This window comes from Neophocaena asiaeorientalis, unplaced genomic scaffold, assembly GCF_003031525.2.
Source record: "Neophocaena asiaeorientalis asiaeorientalis breed wild unplaced genomic scaffold, Neophocaena_asiaeorientalis_V1.1 scaffold98, whole genome shotgun sequence".
NCBI classification, from domain to species: Eukaryota; Metazoa; Chordata; class Mammalia; order Artiodactyla; family Phocoenidae; genus Neophocaena; species Neophocaena asiaeorientalis.
In genome coordinates this window covers 1,780,202-1,795,439 of record NW_020172459.1, presented here as the reverse complement: position 1 = coordinate 1,795,439, position 15,238 = coordinate 1,780,202, and the positions used below count along the sequence as shown (strand labels likewise).

Genomic DNA, 15,238 nt, shown 5'->3' with positions numbered 1-15,238 from the left:
GGGAAGGGGCGTTGCAGGGATGTGAGGCGGGGGAGGGCTTGTCTGCCTCCTGGGCCAGGGTCAGGGGCCTCCCCGGGCCACTCCTGCATGGCTGTGCCCATTCATTTATTCTCATTCCCCTTCATGTTCCCTGGGTCATGGGTAGGCCAGGCCTGGGGCCAGGCGGTCAGGCCCTGCCCCTGGAGCTCTCCCAACTCCGGCAGGGTCCGGGCATGCGGCAGGCCTAGAACACATGGCGGGACTGTGGGGTGATGGAGGGTGCATGGGGGCAGAGAGGGCGGAACGGGGCCTGACCCCACGGGGAGATCCGCGAATGCTGCTGGAAGAGGGGTCTTCCACACTTATCTTGAGGGATGAGGAAGAGCTGGGGCACAGGGAGGAAGAGACATGGAGGCTGTCCAGCTGGGGAGGCCGCAGTAACAAACACAGCGGCGATGCGAGGGGCCAAGGGCAGGGTGCGGGGGTGGGCGGGCAGCGCCCCGGGCCTGCTGGGCCAGGGACAGGCTTGGTGCTCACTGCCGCCTCTATCCAGGGGCCGCTGTGACGCTCTCCTACCAGGTGTACTTCATGCGGAAACTGTGGCTCAGCGTGGCCCCAGGGAGAGATGTGAAGGCAGACACCATACTCCATTACCATCAGGTACCCGGGCCGCCCCTCCTGGTGGGCGTTGGGGCCACCCTCACTCCAGCCCACACCTGCCCTGAGAGTGGAGCACGGCCGCCTGGCCCCCGGGCACCCAGCTCCTGCCCAGGGCCTCTCGGTGGGAGGGTTCTGGAGCCAGGAGCAGAAGGACAGCGGCGTCTGGAGACAGCGGCCACACCGTCACCTGCAGCATGCCTGCCTGCTGGGGCGGGGAGGCGCGCAGAGGGTCCTGCAGCCCGTGGAGCACTGGCCCTTGCCCTCCACAGCGAGACGGCAGGGAGCCCTGCCTCCATTCAGTGGCCTTCCCTCTGCTGGACACCTTACCCTGATGACCTTAGCTTTTTGCGGGCTCGGTTTCCTGGATGGGGGCGGGCTACCACATGAGCATGAAGCCAGGCGTGGCTGCAGCCTGAAGTCCAGCTTGTCCTTCACCCAGGAGCTGCCCAAGTACCTGCGTGGGTTCCACAAGTGCTCACAGGAGGATGCCGTCCACCTGGCAGGCCTCATCTACAAGGCCCAGTTTGGCGATGACCGGTCCCAGCTAGCTAGCATGCCCAAGGTCCTGAGGGAACTCGTGCCTGAGAACCTCACACGTCTGATGTCCTCAGAGGAATGGAAGAAGGTCTTTGGCAGGGGCTGGGAAGGGGCCCCTCGGCTGCTGCCCCCACAGGGACCCCGCCCAGGTGCCACCGTGGGGGGTGGCCTGGGTCCGCTGTAGCACCTTCCCCGCGCTGTCCACGGCCTCAGGCAGCAGCTGCCGCTCTGGGCCAGGACCTCGGGGCCTTGTGTGGCAGCCCAGTCGGGCAGTGGCCTCCACTCAGGCCCTCACTGGCCCTTGCTTCCCCCAGCGCATACTCCTGGCCTGTGACAAGCGCAGGGACATGACAGTGGAAGAGGCCAAGGTGGCCTTCCTGAAGTGGATCTGCCGGTGGCCCACCTTTGGGTCTGCCTTCTTCGAGGTGAAGGTAGGCCGCGCCCCAAGCCCGGCCATCCTGGCCACGCAGGCCCCACCCGGCTCTGGCCCCAGCAGCCTGAGCTTCTCCCCAAAACACGCCACGGGCAGGGCCAGCGGCCGGGCCTGGGGGAGCAAGTGTGCACGTGTGTGCGTGCGTGCGTCTCGGGGAGGGGCCGCCTGGCCTCCCAGGCTGGGCTGTGATCACTGTGACCCCCCTCCCTCCCCAGCAAACCTCGGAGCCCTCCTACCCGGACATCATCCTCATCGCCATCAACCGGCACGGGGTTCTGCTCATCCACCCCAAGACCAAGGTAGTGGCAAGACCCCGGGGACTGCGCCAGGGTCCTTGGGCCCCTGCGCAGCTGGGGCTGCCCTCCTGGCCTCCCACACATGGCCCCATGGGCTCTGGAGGACCCCGGGCAGCAGCTCAGACTCAGGGCCCCTGGGCCGTCTGGGCTCTGATTGGCTTCTACCCACCGCCCATTGTGCCCCCAGGACCTGCTCACCACCTACCCCTTCACCAAGATTGCCAGCTGGAGCAGTGGCAGTACTTACTTCCACATGGTGCTGGGGAGCCTGGGCCGGGGCAGCCGCCTGCTGTGTGAGACCTCTCTGGTGAGCCCGAGGCCCGGGGGCCTTCTCCCAGCCCAGACACGAGGGACCCAGAGGCTCCGGACACTGGGTTTCCCCGACCCTGACCCAACCCCCTGGCCACCAGGCGAGTTGCTCCCTGGGAGGACGTGGCCCCCATGCCTGGGGTGGGCAGGCCAGGCTGGGCCGGCAGAGGAAGGAGGTGCAGCTCAGGAAGGGCTGGGCGTGTCACCCAGGGGGGCAACAAGGCCTGGCAGGGGGGCCTGTGGTCCCAGGGAGGGAAGGGGACTCGGGGCCCAGCCGCAGGAGCCCTGTTTCTCTCTTCACGCCCTGCCCGGTGTGTCACTGAGGCAGAGGTTGGGCCCCGCAAGCTCTGGCCCAAGCCCCGCTTAGCTGTACCCCTCAGACTCCGACCCCACCCTTCCCCCGCCCCCGTCCAGGGTTACAAGATGGACGACCTGCTGACCTCGTACGTGCAGCAGATGCTGAGCACCGTGAACAAGCAGCGGGACCCCCGGACCTCAGTCCCGGCCAGTCCCTAGCGGTGGGGGCCTCTTGCCCATTCAGCCACCCTCCGCAATCGGGGGCTCCTGGTGGCACTTCCCGAGGACCCTTCTCTGGGCCCAAGGCCTGCCCTCTGGTGGCAGCCTTTCAAGTCACCCTCTCCCCAGAACCCCCAGCACCACCACCCTATGGCACCCCAGGGCCCCCCCCCCCAACCCGGGTGCTGACTCTGAGGGCCGAAGGGCAGGGCTGGGACTGGCAGGCCTCCAGGCCGACGGACGGATGGCGGGGAGGACTCCCCCCAGGAATGTTCAATAAAAGTTCCGCAGAACAGTGGGGAGTGTGTCAGCGAGAGACGAGGGTCGGGTTGGGGCTCGGGTGGGCAGCAGGTCCAGCAAAGGGTTCCTTCCAGAGAAAGCAAAAAGCACTGCGGCCCGTCCAGGCCCAGCAGAGGACAGCTTCGTCCTCATGGTGTGACTTCCTTCGTGTCTCCCTCCTCCCTTTCCTTCCACCCCCACCACTTCCCTTCCTCCGCCTCAGACTGCAGAGATGCTTTCTACAGGCCCCTCTGCACACCTTTCCTCCTTCCCCTGCCCGGCACCGGACACGGGCTGCCACCAGGAGGGTCTGCTGGAGGTGGCTGCTGGCTTCGCTGCCCTGAGGGCGGAGCTGCATGCGGGGCCTCGGAGCCTGGGCTGGGCACCCACGGCCCCTGCCAGCCCTTGCGGAGCCTGTCCCCCGACTCCACCCACCGGGCCAGCCTTCAAGGACTGAGGGTCTCTGTCGGCAGCCTGGCCCTGGGATGCCTGTCCGGTCTGGCGTCTGTCTCCCTAACCCTGCGGCAGCATATCCACCGCAATGTCACAAACCACGCAAGCGCTGGGGTCGTGTAGAAAAGCCTTCATTCGTTGTGCAAGTGTGAGTCCCAACACCAAGGTCCCATGCTGTCCTCCCCGGAGGGCAGGAATGAGCCGCCCACCAGAGCCCACCACCTCCTAGCCCCAGGCTGCACCGGGGAGTCAGCGGGTGCCCTGGCGGTGGGGCGAGCGGGGGCCCTCCCACTGCTGCGTGGGCTGAAGAAGCAGGACTCGCCGGCCTGGCCTGGGCACGAGGCTCCTGCTTGGCTGAGCGCGTGCGTAGTCAGGGGACTGCAGGGTGGTTCCCCGGGGGCGCCCACCCACATGGCCCTGGGGTCCGGGCGGCCGCCTGGCCGTGCGCTACACCTGTGCCACGGGGGGCGGAGGCTGGCCAAGCTGCCACAGAATGCGAGCCACGAGGCCTCCTGCGGGGATGGGACAGGTCAGGACAGGCCGGCCCAGGTGACCCTGGCCCTACTTGCTTCTGTCCCTGGAAGACCTCGGGCTGAAGCTGTGGACGAGGATGTGTCACAGGCTTGCCACGCCCAGGCCCCTGCCCCGTGGCCTCTGGCCTCGTGGAAGGAGGGAGGGGAGGGACGGGACGCCTTGGCGGGGGGATGCTGAGCGGAGAGACGGGCAGGGAGAAGCCACAGGTTCGGGCAGCGGGGGCGGGCAGCGAAGCCGGGGGGAGCAGGAGGATGACGGCGGGCGGCAGGCGGCGGGCGGGCCTCTCAGGCGGGTTGGAGGCCCGCGGACTTGGGCTGCGCCCTGCGGGCTGCCAGCTCCGACAGCTTCTTCAGCCGCTTCTTCAGCTCCAGCGGGAACTTCTCATAGCACCTCTTACACACGGGCTTCATGTCGAACTCCACAAACTTGTTCCTGCAGAGGAGGGGCAGCGGCCAGGAGAGCCGGGGTCTCCTCGGACCCCTGGCCCAGAGCCCACCACCTCCCCTACCCCAGCCTGTCCCCGCGCCAGCCGGCCAGGTCCGGGGGGCACCTTCTGGCCGGACGCCATGGGAGACGAGGAGACGGGCCTCCAGGCCTCCCTTTCTGCCTAGAGATTTCTCTGGAATGCTGGAACTCCAGAACCTTCCCTCTTGTCCTCAGACGCCGGGCCGCACCTCACCTCACCTCACTGCTCCAGCTGTCCTTCCCCCTCTCAGCCTCCTAGGTGAGGTCTGGCTCCTTTGGCTCTGAGCGTGTTTCCTGCTCCCTGAGCCGGAGTGTCCTTCCCTCCCCAGAGGCCGGCGCCCTTCCGAGCGCGGAGGCTAGTGTGACTCTTCCTCCCACCGTGCCCTGGGGGGTCCCTGGACCTGCCTTCTCGGGGCTGGGGCTGCCCCTGCTCCCACTGCACCCCCAGGGCCTGATAACAGTGAGCATTCAGGGAGGGTCCGACGAAGGGAAGAGCCCATGGCAAGCTGACTCCAACGTGAGCCCCTGATGGGCTCCAGGGGGAAGGAGGGGGACACCCTGCAGGTCTCTGCCCTCCTCGGCCCCCGACCCCTGGGAGCCAGCACGACTTACTTCAGGGTGAGCCGGCTGTTGCAGGTAGAACAGGAGAAGCAGTGCACACACCAGGCCTTGTTGAGGGCCGACACCACTGTGAGGGTCAGATGGGGGCTTAGCGGCCCCCCCAGGCCAGCCAGAGGCCCAGCTGTGCACACGGAGGGCCAGCTGGGCACGCAGCTGCAGGACCCACAGCCCAGAGAGCGTGGGGGAACGGGGCCTGGGGCGGGAAGGGGGCACAGGGACAGGGGCCTTACCATCGCCCTCGATCACGTGGCTGCAGGTATAGCAGACGTCCCCAAAGAGCTGTAGACAGAGCAGGTGTTAAACATGCTGCAGGCATTCGTGCCCCAAGCTCAGAGCCAGGAGTGTGGTCCCCACCCACCCCCCAAAGGGCAGCTCTCAGCCACCTGGGCCTCCTGCCAGGGCACAGCCTCAGGCCTGAGGGTCTATCAGAACTACCCCCTGGGAAAGACAGCATGTGGAGGCATTGCTCCCCCTAAGACCCCTTTGCTCCCGCCCGTGTCCTGAGAAGTGTGGGCAAGGCAGTAACCCTGTCCTCTGTGCCAGAAAGGCTGGGCAGCTTTGCCAAGCCTGGCAGGGGGGAGGAGATGGTAGTATATGTCACCCCAAGAGCCCAGGACTTAACACTGCCATCTCATTCAGTGCCCGGGGCAGGCCTGGGCCACAAGGCACGTTTCTCAAATGGGGACCCTGAGGCCCAGAGGGCTGCCCCGGTCCCGAGACCCTGAGCTCACAGGCCTGGCCTCAGCACCCACGGCGGGGCCCCGGGGGCCGCCCCGTGTCCTCTCCTGCCACGGACACAGCCGCCTTCCCAGCCCGCGCCCTGCCGGCTCCCCACAGCTCCCGCCTCCCCTGTCCCGGGCCCTACCTGGTTGTAGTGGGTCTCACAGTAGGCCAGGCCCTTCTTCTCATAGTGCCGGTGCCCCAGGAACGGCTTCTCACACTTGGCGCAGACAAAGTGCTGGGGTGGCGGGGGGGGTGCAGGGAGGGCAGCGTCAGGCCTGGAGCGACCTCCCAGCACACAGCCAGGAAGCGGAGGCTGGCGGGTGGGGGGCCTCGCTGGGCTGACACCTCCACGGACTGCTCATGGTCAGCAGACCCCACTCCTTCCCTGATGCCTGGTGGCGCTGCATCCTCCGCGGGCCCACGGGGCACCCTCGGCCCCCGTGTCGGGGCCGGCGAGGTGCCCGGGCCGTGGTGGGTTGCACCGTCTGCTTCTGGCGCACACCTCTACAGGCCCAGAGTCACCGGGCACACCTTCCGCCCACGGAGGCCATGGCGTGTGAGGATTCACCCTCCCCCGGGGGGCTGGGGGCCGTGCCAGGACCCTCGCCAAGAGGCCACCCAGGGCAGAGACTGGGGGACACAGAGCTGACCCAGTCACAGGCTTGCACGCCTCCCTGCCAGGTGGTGTCCCTAAGGCCGTCAGAGCCCCCAGCGCAGGGGTGAGTGTTCCCGGACAGCCAGTCAGACACACCTGAGCACCTCGCCGGCAGGTGGGCCAGACACGCAGCCACTTCCGCCAACCGCGATCCCACAGGGCACCCCGGACCAGTGTCCCCAAGGTGTTCTCATGATTTTGGAATCCTCTGGAAGGCCAGGATGGGGAGGGAGGGAGGGGGTGTGCCTGCCCAGCCATGGCCTGTGGGCTCAAGTCTGCTGGGTCCCGTGGACAGACCTGTCCCAGACCAGGGGTGAGGAGGGATAGCACCTACGAGGAAGGTCCCCGCTGGGAGCCGGCCACATGGCCTGGGGGCTGGAGGGCGTGTGGAGGGGCTTCGGGGCCAGGCTGGCTGGGGACGGGAGCCGGGGCGCCCACCTGCTGTCCGGGCTGGCCTCGCTCACCTCCACGTGCCACTGCTTGCCCAGCGCGTTGACCACACGGCCCTCGATGGGCCGGCGGCAGGCCCCACAGATGGGGACACCCATCTTGTCATGGCAGGGCAGGCAGTAGAGCTCGCCCTTCAGCTCGCGGGCCTCTGCAGTCAGCTCCTTCCTGGAAGACAGCGTGAAGACCCCAGGTGACCACCCTGCCCTTCCGTGGCCTGTCGTGCTGGGAGGGTCACCCCAGCCCCTCCAGCGCCAGGGAAGTAGCTTCCTGAGACACACCGCCACCTCCACCCCCCACCAGCTCGGTCCCAGCAGAGCACCCGCCCGGGGCAGGCGTGGCTTTCATCTCTGCTCTCTTTGGAGACTTCCTGTGCCCCAGACGGGCCCCAGGGCACAGGATTCCCCGCCCGGCCCTTGCAGAAGGCGGCACAGATCTGTCCCCCGGGCCCCCGCCCTCCAGACCAGACTGGGCGTCTGGGACCAGCACGAGGGCATGGCTCCATGGCCTCTCCTTCCTCCCTCATCCGCTCCACCTCACGCTCATCCTCTGCACCTGGGATTCCCTCCTCTCGGCTTCACCGGCGGCGGGGGTGGGGGGCAGCCCTCCCTCACCCATGAGTCCTCCTGTCAGCCTCGCCTGAGAGGCGTTTCCTGCAGCAGTGCCCTTCTGGACCCATTCTACCTGCCCCTGCACCCCACTCTCCGGACGCCCCTCTCTGCCCCCGTGGTGTTCCCCTCCCGCCCCATCACTGCCCCCGGGCGGCCGGCCCACCTCCACCCGGCTCTCCCCCTTCCCGGCCAGCCGGGCCCGGCTGTGCACCTACCCGCAGTGGGTGCAGCTGAAGTGGTCTGGGTGGTAGGCATCATTCTTGAACATGAGGGGCTGCTCGTCGATGACCAGGTGGCAGCGCTGACAGACGTACTTGCCCAGGCCCTTGGCCTTCTCACGGTTGTGGCAGGGTCGGCACAGGTGCCTGTGAGAAGTGAGGTGGGGGTCAGGGGCAGAGCCACTCTTCCTGCCCGGGCAGCCTGGGCCACCTCCCTGGAGAAGACGCCCCCGGCCCCCGCCCGCAGCTTGAACGAACGCCTGCCAGGAAGCGTCAGGGGGCTCAGCTCGGTGGTCCAGAAAAGCAAGCCAACAGTCCTGTGGCCGGGAAGGCCACGGGTGCACCCTCTAAAAGGAGCCTCTGCACGGGGCAAAGACCAGGAGGAAACACAGCAGCATGCCGTGTTTGGACAGTACGGCAAATGTGGTGTTTTTCTTCTTTACGCTTTTTCTGAGCCTAGGACATCGTGTGTGGACGAGAGCAGACACTTCATGGGCATTTGCTGAAAAATTCATTTTATTTTTCAAATGTCTTTTAACACACACGAGTGACCGTATAGTGACTTTCGTGCCCAGCCCAGGGGCCAAGGAGTGCCAGGCCCGTTGGGCCTGCACGCCTGCTTCCTCAGGGGTCGGCCCGACAAAGAGGAACCCGGATGTCTACAGGCTCTCTCTGTCTCCAAAGACAAGTGCAGCTGTGTCAGATGGAGGCCCCCAGACCCAGGAACTGTCATTACAGAGTCTTTTTTGTAAAGACCTCAGAGTGATTTCTGATGTTACTCCCTCCATTGGGCCACAGCTGCAGTCTCTACCGAGAGAGATAAATCAACATGGTTTCTGTTTCCTTGGGCCTCAAAGGCGGCAGGAATTTAGATTCAGGGTCCCCGGGCGAAGTTGCACAAAGGCCCCAGTGCACTGCTCCCATCCCCCACCTGCCACCCCGTCTGCAAGTGCTCTCAGCATCCGGGCCCTCCTTCCCTCCCGTTCCAGGTCCCCAACCCACTCTCACCAGCCTCCCAGTCACCTGATACCGGTGCGGGCCTCTTTTAGAGGCAGGTCAGGGAGTCCACTTAAGAGAGTAACTCTCAGACTCAGGAACCCCCAAGCAGGTGTGGTGGGCAGACCCTAGGTGCCAGGGCAGCCAACTCCATGGCCTTGACCGCAGTGCCTCCTACCGCGTTTGGGTCTGGACTGCCCTGTGCTTGCCCTGAGTGTGTCCTAGCTCCCCGGGGTGAAGGGCAAGGGGCCCAAGGGAGTGCCCAGCAGCTACCTGCTAAGCTGCTGACCAGCTCCCAGCTGTGCTCTTATGGACCCCGTGTGCCCCACACAGGGCAGCGGCTCAGGACAGGTCTTCTGATGCGTAAGTGGGTGAATGATTGTAAAAGACAAGAAGGGAAGGATGGCGGGCATCATCTCCCACGATGACGTGGCCACCGAGACTGGAAGGTCGTCTCCTGGCCTGGGGCCCCCAGCTCACTCTACCGGCCCAGGGGCCACAGACGTGGCCTGTGGCTACAGTCCCCATCTCCCTTCCGTCCCAAGATCCCTGAAGCCCAGTGGGCTCTCCCCGCCCCACTCTCCCCCAGACACCCCGTGCCCCAGCCCCACCCCAGGCCTCCTGCCACGGCGGGGCCACTCCCACGCCTGCCGCCTGCTGTGTCTCTGCCACAGACAGGGCATTTATTCCCTACAACCCCACTCCAATCCTGGTGACTCGTCTTTAGCAGTAGGACAACATGCAACCCATACGGAACGGTTTTTGTTTCAAAGATATAGAAATTAGCGCAACTCCTCAAAATTCTGTTGCAACGGTCAGTGCCCTTAAAACCACTGCCAACAGTCACCCGACAGAAGCCAGCCAGACTCCCACATTTCAAGTCACCGTGAGCCAGTTCTCCCAGACAGCCACCCCGGGCCACAGCGGGGAGGGGGGCCGCACACCCCACCGGCTCCCAGGCATGACAGAACTGAGCAGTCCCGCTCTCTTGACGGAACCCCAGACGGGAAACGTCTTTTCAACAGACCTGATCCCAGCGCCAGATCTAAAGGCAACCTGCAGAATTTTTTCCCAGGTAGAATGAAGATGGAACCTAAGAATTGTACCACTGAGCTGCAACAGAAGAGAACAAAACACACACGCATACAGCCTGAGTTTCAGAGTGACACACGCTTGAGTCCAAATGTGGGCTCGGCCACCCCACTGGTTTGTCGTTGGCCAGTTACCTCACCTCTCTGAGTCCCAGTTTCCCCGTCTGTAAAATGGGCAGTGATCCCAAGTGCACGGGTTTGTGCGAAAGAATTTCAGACAGTACTTGTGGCAGGTACTTCCCAGGGATGGCTGTGTACATCTTTCAACGTTGTAACTAAAAAGTTTTCTGAAGTCTTTTGAAATTAGGAATGGTGATTCGGCTCCCTGTGTTACCGGATGCATCACTTTGGGAAAGACGGGGAGAACCAAGCACTGCTGCAGCCGTCACAGGGGCAGCCACTGTCAACATCCAAACACCCCGCAGACTCCCAGACTCCCAGGAGGAGCTGTGGGGCAGGTGGGCGGCGGGCCGCAGCGACCCTCTTCCCAGGCTTCCCGTCCAGAGGAGGAGCCCACACAGGCGAGGGCCAGGCCTCCGGGTCCCCACAGGCACAGACAGCGCCCCATTATGAGGCAGCCTGCAGCTGCGCCCCGCTCGAGATAAAGGCCGCGATTTATTCCGCACACCCAAACGGGGCCCCATTATACGGGGCAGGACACAAGGACCCTAAGCAAGTGTCCTGAAAGCGTCCCCTCTCATTGGACCGAACAAGACTCCTTGGCCTCCCACCCTCCCCATTCACAAGACCCCCTCTGCCGATGGCCAGTGCGGGCTTGGGCGCCCAGGCCCGTTGCCATGGCGGCCAGCCCCTCCCTGGCCCCCTCCCCGCCTCCCAGGAAATTACTCTGATCTGAAACGTCCTGTTGTGTCTGTCGGTCCCAGCCAGGCCTCCCACCCGGCCGGCGCCCACTCTGCGGCTTCGAAGACAGTCGCACACTCGGCCTCTGTGCCGCTCAGTGGCCCAGCTGGGGGCGGGGGGTGGGGGGACGGCTGGGACACACTGGAATATTCACGGCCCAGCGGCAGCAGAGGCAGCCAGAGGAGTGGCCCACCACACAGGGGACCCCTCAGGAATGAAGCGGCCTTTCAGGGCCCGAGGGGCTGCAGCCTCGCCTCCCCTCCTTAAATAGCCAGCCGGCCTCCACCACAGCTGCGCGGAGCCCACCACCCACCCACAGGCTGCAGCCCACCTGCCGCCCCAGACCCGCCGACAGAGGTAAGGGCAGGGCCTGGCGGGGCGGGCGGGGAGCTCAGGCCCAGCCGAGGCGGAGGCAGAGCAGGGCAGGGACGCGAGCCCAGCCCCAGCCCCGAGACGCCTCTCTGTGGTCGGACTCCGACTTAGTTATCCAGGCCGCCGCGGTCTGAATGAGAGCAGCGCACAGGCAGTGTTCCTGTCTCCCTGTCGGGGCTTTTAAAGGAAGAGTGAGCGCCCGGCCTGCGGTCCCACGGCTGCAGTGACAGCCCCCGTGCCCCTCACTTCGAGCCAGGCGGCTCCGGGAGGGGCCAGAGGAGGAGTCGGGAGGGAGAGGTGCTGGCGGCCGATGCCCCGGAGACGGCCACCCCCCGCCCCACCAGGCCCGCCCACGTCCCCTCTGCGGAGGCCAAGCCCTGCGCCTGACCCACGGCCGGCCGGGGCCCCAGGCCCGCCCAGGCCCGGGCCAAACTGCACGCACTGCAGTCACCCTGCCCGAGCTGAGCGACACGCCGAGGGGCAGCGAGTGCGGGCGTTTCTGGGGACCCGCAGAGCCACTGCGGACCGCACGGCAGGACCAGCACCGAAACTCCTAACGTGGGGGAGGGGAGAGGAACCCCGGCAAAGCAGAAGCGAGCCTAAAAGAATTCTGAAGCCAAGTCTGCGCCCCCGGAGAGAGCACAGCGCACGCAGCCTTCAGGGCTGGGAGGCGGAGGGCACGGGGCGGGAGCAGAAAGCCAGGCGCTGGCCCGCCCGCCAGGTGCCACCTGTGCAGGCACGCGGGGCCCACGCTCAGTTCGCTGCTCTGCCATCACCATTGTGCTGCTTTTTGAACAAGGGGTGGTGCCAACTGTATGGATGGTCCTCGGGCCAGGCCCCCGTGGGAGCCACTGAGGCAGGGAGGAAACTCCAGCATGAGCTCTAGCAGCCGGGAGCTGTCAGCCTCCACGAGAAAGGCAGGTGGAGGTGTCGGCTGTCCCCGCCGGGTCTTCCTGACCTGACTTCCTACTCCAAGGCCGTCGCCCGGCCAAGTGACCCTGGGCAAGTTAGCTAATGCTAAGCCTCCGTTTCCTCATCTGTAAAATGAGGCAACTGAGGCCTGCCCCTCAGGACTGGTGTGCGGTGTCCAGGCAGGCCCGCCCCCTCATGCTGGCCAGAGGAGGTGGTCGGCACCTGGAAGTGGCCCTGACGGAGGGGCCGGGTGACGACTGCACCGCCGCAGGGCACAGCCAGAGGTCAGCCCAGAGCGGAGGGCACCCAGCTCAGCCCCTCCCCAGCCCCAGGTTTGGGGGGCGGGGCTTCAGGGGAGCCCCAGAAGCTGCGCTGCAGGCAGGGGCGCGCGAGGCTGAAACTGACCCCCACTCGGGGCTGTGGACTGTGTGGGTTGTGGACAGAGGGTGCTCTGGCCCGGCTGTCCTGCCTTCTCCTGCCCACACCCCCGGGTCCCAGGCCTGGCGAGGGAGGCGGGGTGTTAGGGATCTTCCCTCTCCTTTCTGGATCTCCTGAGTTGACCAAAATCAAAATAGGAACCTGTTACTCTGTCTGCTGGGGCGGCAGCAAGGGTCACCCACTCAGACCTGGGGTTGGCAGACAGAAATGGCTTGTTAGCAAGGCCAGTAGGGCTCCGAGCTGCACGGCCCCTCAGGTGTAGGTAAACCAGGCGGGTGAGGCCAGGCAGAGACAGGCCGCCTCCCTGGGCCCCGGGCCTCTCTGGGGCTGCAGATCTTGGCTAGAAAACCCTGGCAGGTCTGTCTACCTCTGGGAGAAATGGCTCTTCCTCTCCTGGGAAAGAATCCGCCTCTTGGTAGTTAAACTACCCTGGGTGGTAAAATACCCCCTGCAGGCCTGGGGCCCAAGGGCTTTCTAAAACACAGGTCTCCACTCGTTAAGATGCCTACCGTGGGGCTGGTGGGCTAAATCCAGAAAGTTCAAGAGACCTTGGGATCCAGGCCCGGATGGCCTTCAGGTGCCGGCAGACACAGCAGGCCTCTGCCCTCCCTGACACTCTGACACTGGCATTCCCAGCCAGGCCCTCCTGTGGCGGGTGGCGGGTGCCGGGAGAACTGGGGAAGCCGGTGGGCAGGCGGGTCAGGGAGGGGTGCGCAGGGTTCCCCCGAGGCTGAAGAGAAGATGGCTGAGCTCTACACACTGGGCCCTCAGGAATAGGTGACCCGCCCATCCACCCATGAGAAGTGGGACTCAGGGGCCCCATGCACCCCGCCCCTCAGACAGCACACAGGGGAAAGGGACAGAAAACGTGGGGCTCCACCCCCCGCCCTCGCACCCCCCAGAGCCTCAGACAGACGGGTCACCACGCTCTCCCTGTGGTGCTGACTCCATCCCCCAGGCCTGAGAGGTGGCCTTCCGGATCACCAGGGTCCAACCAGGGCCTTCACATGCCCTGTAGGGACGTGGCTGCACAGTGGGGAGCCGGCCCCAGCAGCAGCTGAGCACCCAGCCCCTGGTTCTGGTTTTGGTTTTGCTTCCTGCTGAAGTTCAGAGAGCCTGTGATGCCTGCCCACCCCCAGATGGACCCAGGAGGTGTCCTCAGTGGCCCCCGAGGCAATGCCGAGCGTGGAACAGGGTCGGGGTCGGCAGGTACCGCAGGCTTCCGAGGGCTCACGTCTGCAGAGGGTGACGCCCCGCCGGTCGCAGGCTCTCCGGGGCCTGTCTGCTTGTTCCCTCCAGGCTCAGCCCCGGGCTCTACCTCCAGCCAAAGCATGAATGGCCTCGAGGTGGCTTCCCCAGGCCTGATGGCCAACTCCTCCCTGGCCCCCACGGAGCAATGTGGCCAAGAGACGCCACTGGAGAACGTCCTCTTTGCCTCCTTCTACCTCCTGGATTTCATCCTGGCTTTTGTTGGCAACTCCCTGGCCCTGTGGCTCTTCGTCCGGGACCACAAGTCCGGCACCCCTGCCAACGTGTTCCTGATGCACCTGGCCGTGGCCGACCTGTCCTGCGTGCTGGTCCTGCCCACCCGCCTTGTCTACCACTTCTCGGGGAGCCACTGGCCATTTGGGGAGATCCCGTGCCGGCTCACGGGCTTCCTCTTCTACCTCAACATGTACGCCAGCATCTACTTTCTCACCTGCATCAGCGCTGACCGCTTCCTGGCCATCGTGCACCCCGTCAAGTCCCTCAAGCTCCGCAGGCCCCTCCACGCCCACCTGGCCTGCGCCTTCCTCTGGGTGATGGTGGCCGTGGCCATGGCCCCGCTGCTGGTGAGCCCACAGACGGTGCGGACCAACCGCACGGTGGTCTGCCTGCAGCTGTACAGGGAGAAGGCCTCCCAGCACGCCTTTGCGTCTCTGGCCGTGGCCTTCACCTTCCCGTTCGTCACCACGGTCACCTGCTACCTGCTCATCATCCGCAGCCTGCGGCAGGGCCCACGCGTGGAGCGGCGACTCAAGAACAAGGCGGTGCGCACGATCGCCGCGGTGCTGGCCATCTTCCTCATCTGCTTCGTGCCCTACCACGTCCACCGCTCCGTCTACGTGCTGCGTTACCGCGGCCACCGCACCTCGTGCGCTGCCCAGCGTGCGCTGGCGCTCGGCAACCGCATCACGTCCTGCCTCAGCAGCCTCAACGGCGCCCTCGACCCCATCATGTACTTCTTCGTGGCCGAGAAGTTCCGGGACGCCCTGTGCAGCCTGCTGTGTGGCAAGAGGCTCCCGGGGCCGCCCCCCAGCGCCGACGGGAAGACCAACGAGAGCTCGCTGAGCGCCAGGTCGGAGCTGTGAGCCGGGGGCCACCTCTCTGAGCACCGCCTCGTCCACGAGGACCGGCCCTCAGACTCACCACCAAGGAGGAGCCCGCCTCCACCCCAGCAGCCCCGAGAACACAAACTGCAGGCTCAGCGGGCCACCACCACCTGCTCCGAGGCCCGAACTCATCACCCGGCGCTGAGTTCTGTCTTCTCTGCCATGCAAATCCCTGAACAGGGAGCACAGAAGGGACCAGACGGCCTGGCCCTGCTCACTCACAGCTACAAGACACTCAGCAGCTTCACCCCCTGCTGAGGGGGCAAGGAGGCCAGAAACGTTCCTGAACAATGAGCGTCTTTCTCTCCCAAGGGCCGCCTGCGAGGTTCCCAGCCTCCTTCCCCCGACAGAAACGCGCAGCGGTGAAGCTTTGCAGAGAGGACGCCGGAGACAGCTGCAAACGGGCCCACGGGAAGAGGGGGCACTGGAAGCTGGGTGGGGGCGGGGGGGGCGGAGAGGC

The 15,238-nt window shown here is 65.7% G+C and overlaps 3 protein-coding genes across 4 annotated transcripts in view; 2 read left to right on the top strand and 1 right to left on the bottom strand.

Annotated features, from left to right (window-relative positions):
- Positions 1 to 3,028, top strand: part of MYO7B (myosin VIIB) — a 95,479-nt gene extending 92,451 nt beyond the window's left edge. The window contains exons 42-47 of the mRNA XM_024738064.1: positions 533 to 639; positions 1,079 to 1,264; positions 1,491 to 1,607; positions 1,825 to 1,908; positions 2,093 to 2,212; positions 2,629 to 3,028. Coding sequence (XP_024593832.1) covers positions 533 to 639; positions 1,079 to 1,264; positions 1,491 to 1,607; positions 1,825 to 1,908; positions 2,093 to 2,212; positions 2,629 to 2,730 — 716 coding nt within the window. The 3' untranslated portion in view covers positions 2,731 to 3,028. The remainder of the gene's footprint in view (positions 1 to 532; positions 640 to 1,078; positions 1,265 to 1,490; positions 1,608 to 1,824; positions 1,909 to 2,092; positions 2,213 to 2,628) is intronic.
- A 549-nt stretch (positions 3,029 to 3,577) lies between these two features.
- Positions 3,578 to 15,238, bottom strand: part of LIMS2 (LIM zinc finger domain containing 2) — a 58,367-nt gene continuing 46,706 nt past the window's right edge. For both annotated transcript variants that reach the window (XM_024738018.1, XM_024738019.1), the window contains 6 exons: positions 7,734 to 7,883; positions 6,925 to 7,075; positions 5,948 to 6,040; positions 5,313 to 5,361; positions 5,074 to 5,149; positions 3,578 to 4,428 (listed from right to left, as the gene is read on the bottom strand). In XM_024738018.1, the coding sequence (XP_024593786.1) occupies positions 4,281 to 4,428; positions 5,074 to 5,149; positions 5,313 to 5,361; positions 5,948 to 6,040; positions 6,925 to 7,075; positions 7,734 to 7,883 (667 nt within the window). In that variant the 3' untranslated portion in view covers positions 3,578 to 4,280. The remainder of the gene's footprint in view (positions 4,429 to 5,073; positions 5,150 to 5,312; positions 5,362 to 5,947; positions 6,041 to 6,924; positions 7,076 to 7,733; positions 7,884 to 15,238) is intronic.
- On the top strand, positions 13,723 to 14,757 carry GPR17 (G protein-coupled receptor 17). Its single transcript, XM_024738022.1, has one exon. The coding sequence runs from the start codon at positions 13,738 to 13,740 to the stop codon at positions 14,755 to 14,757; it is 1,020 nt and encodes a 339-aa protein (XP_024593790.1). The 5' UTR covers positions 13,723 to 13,737.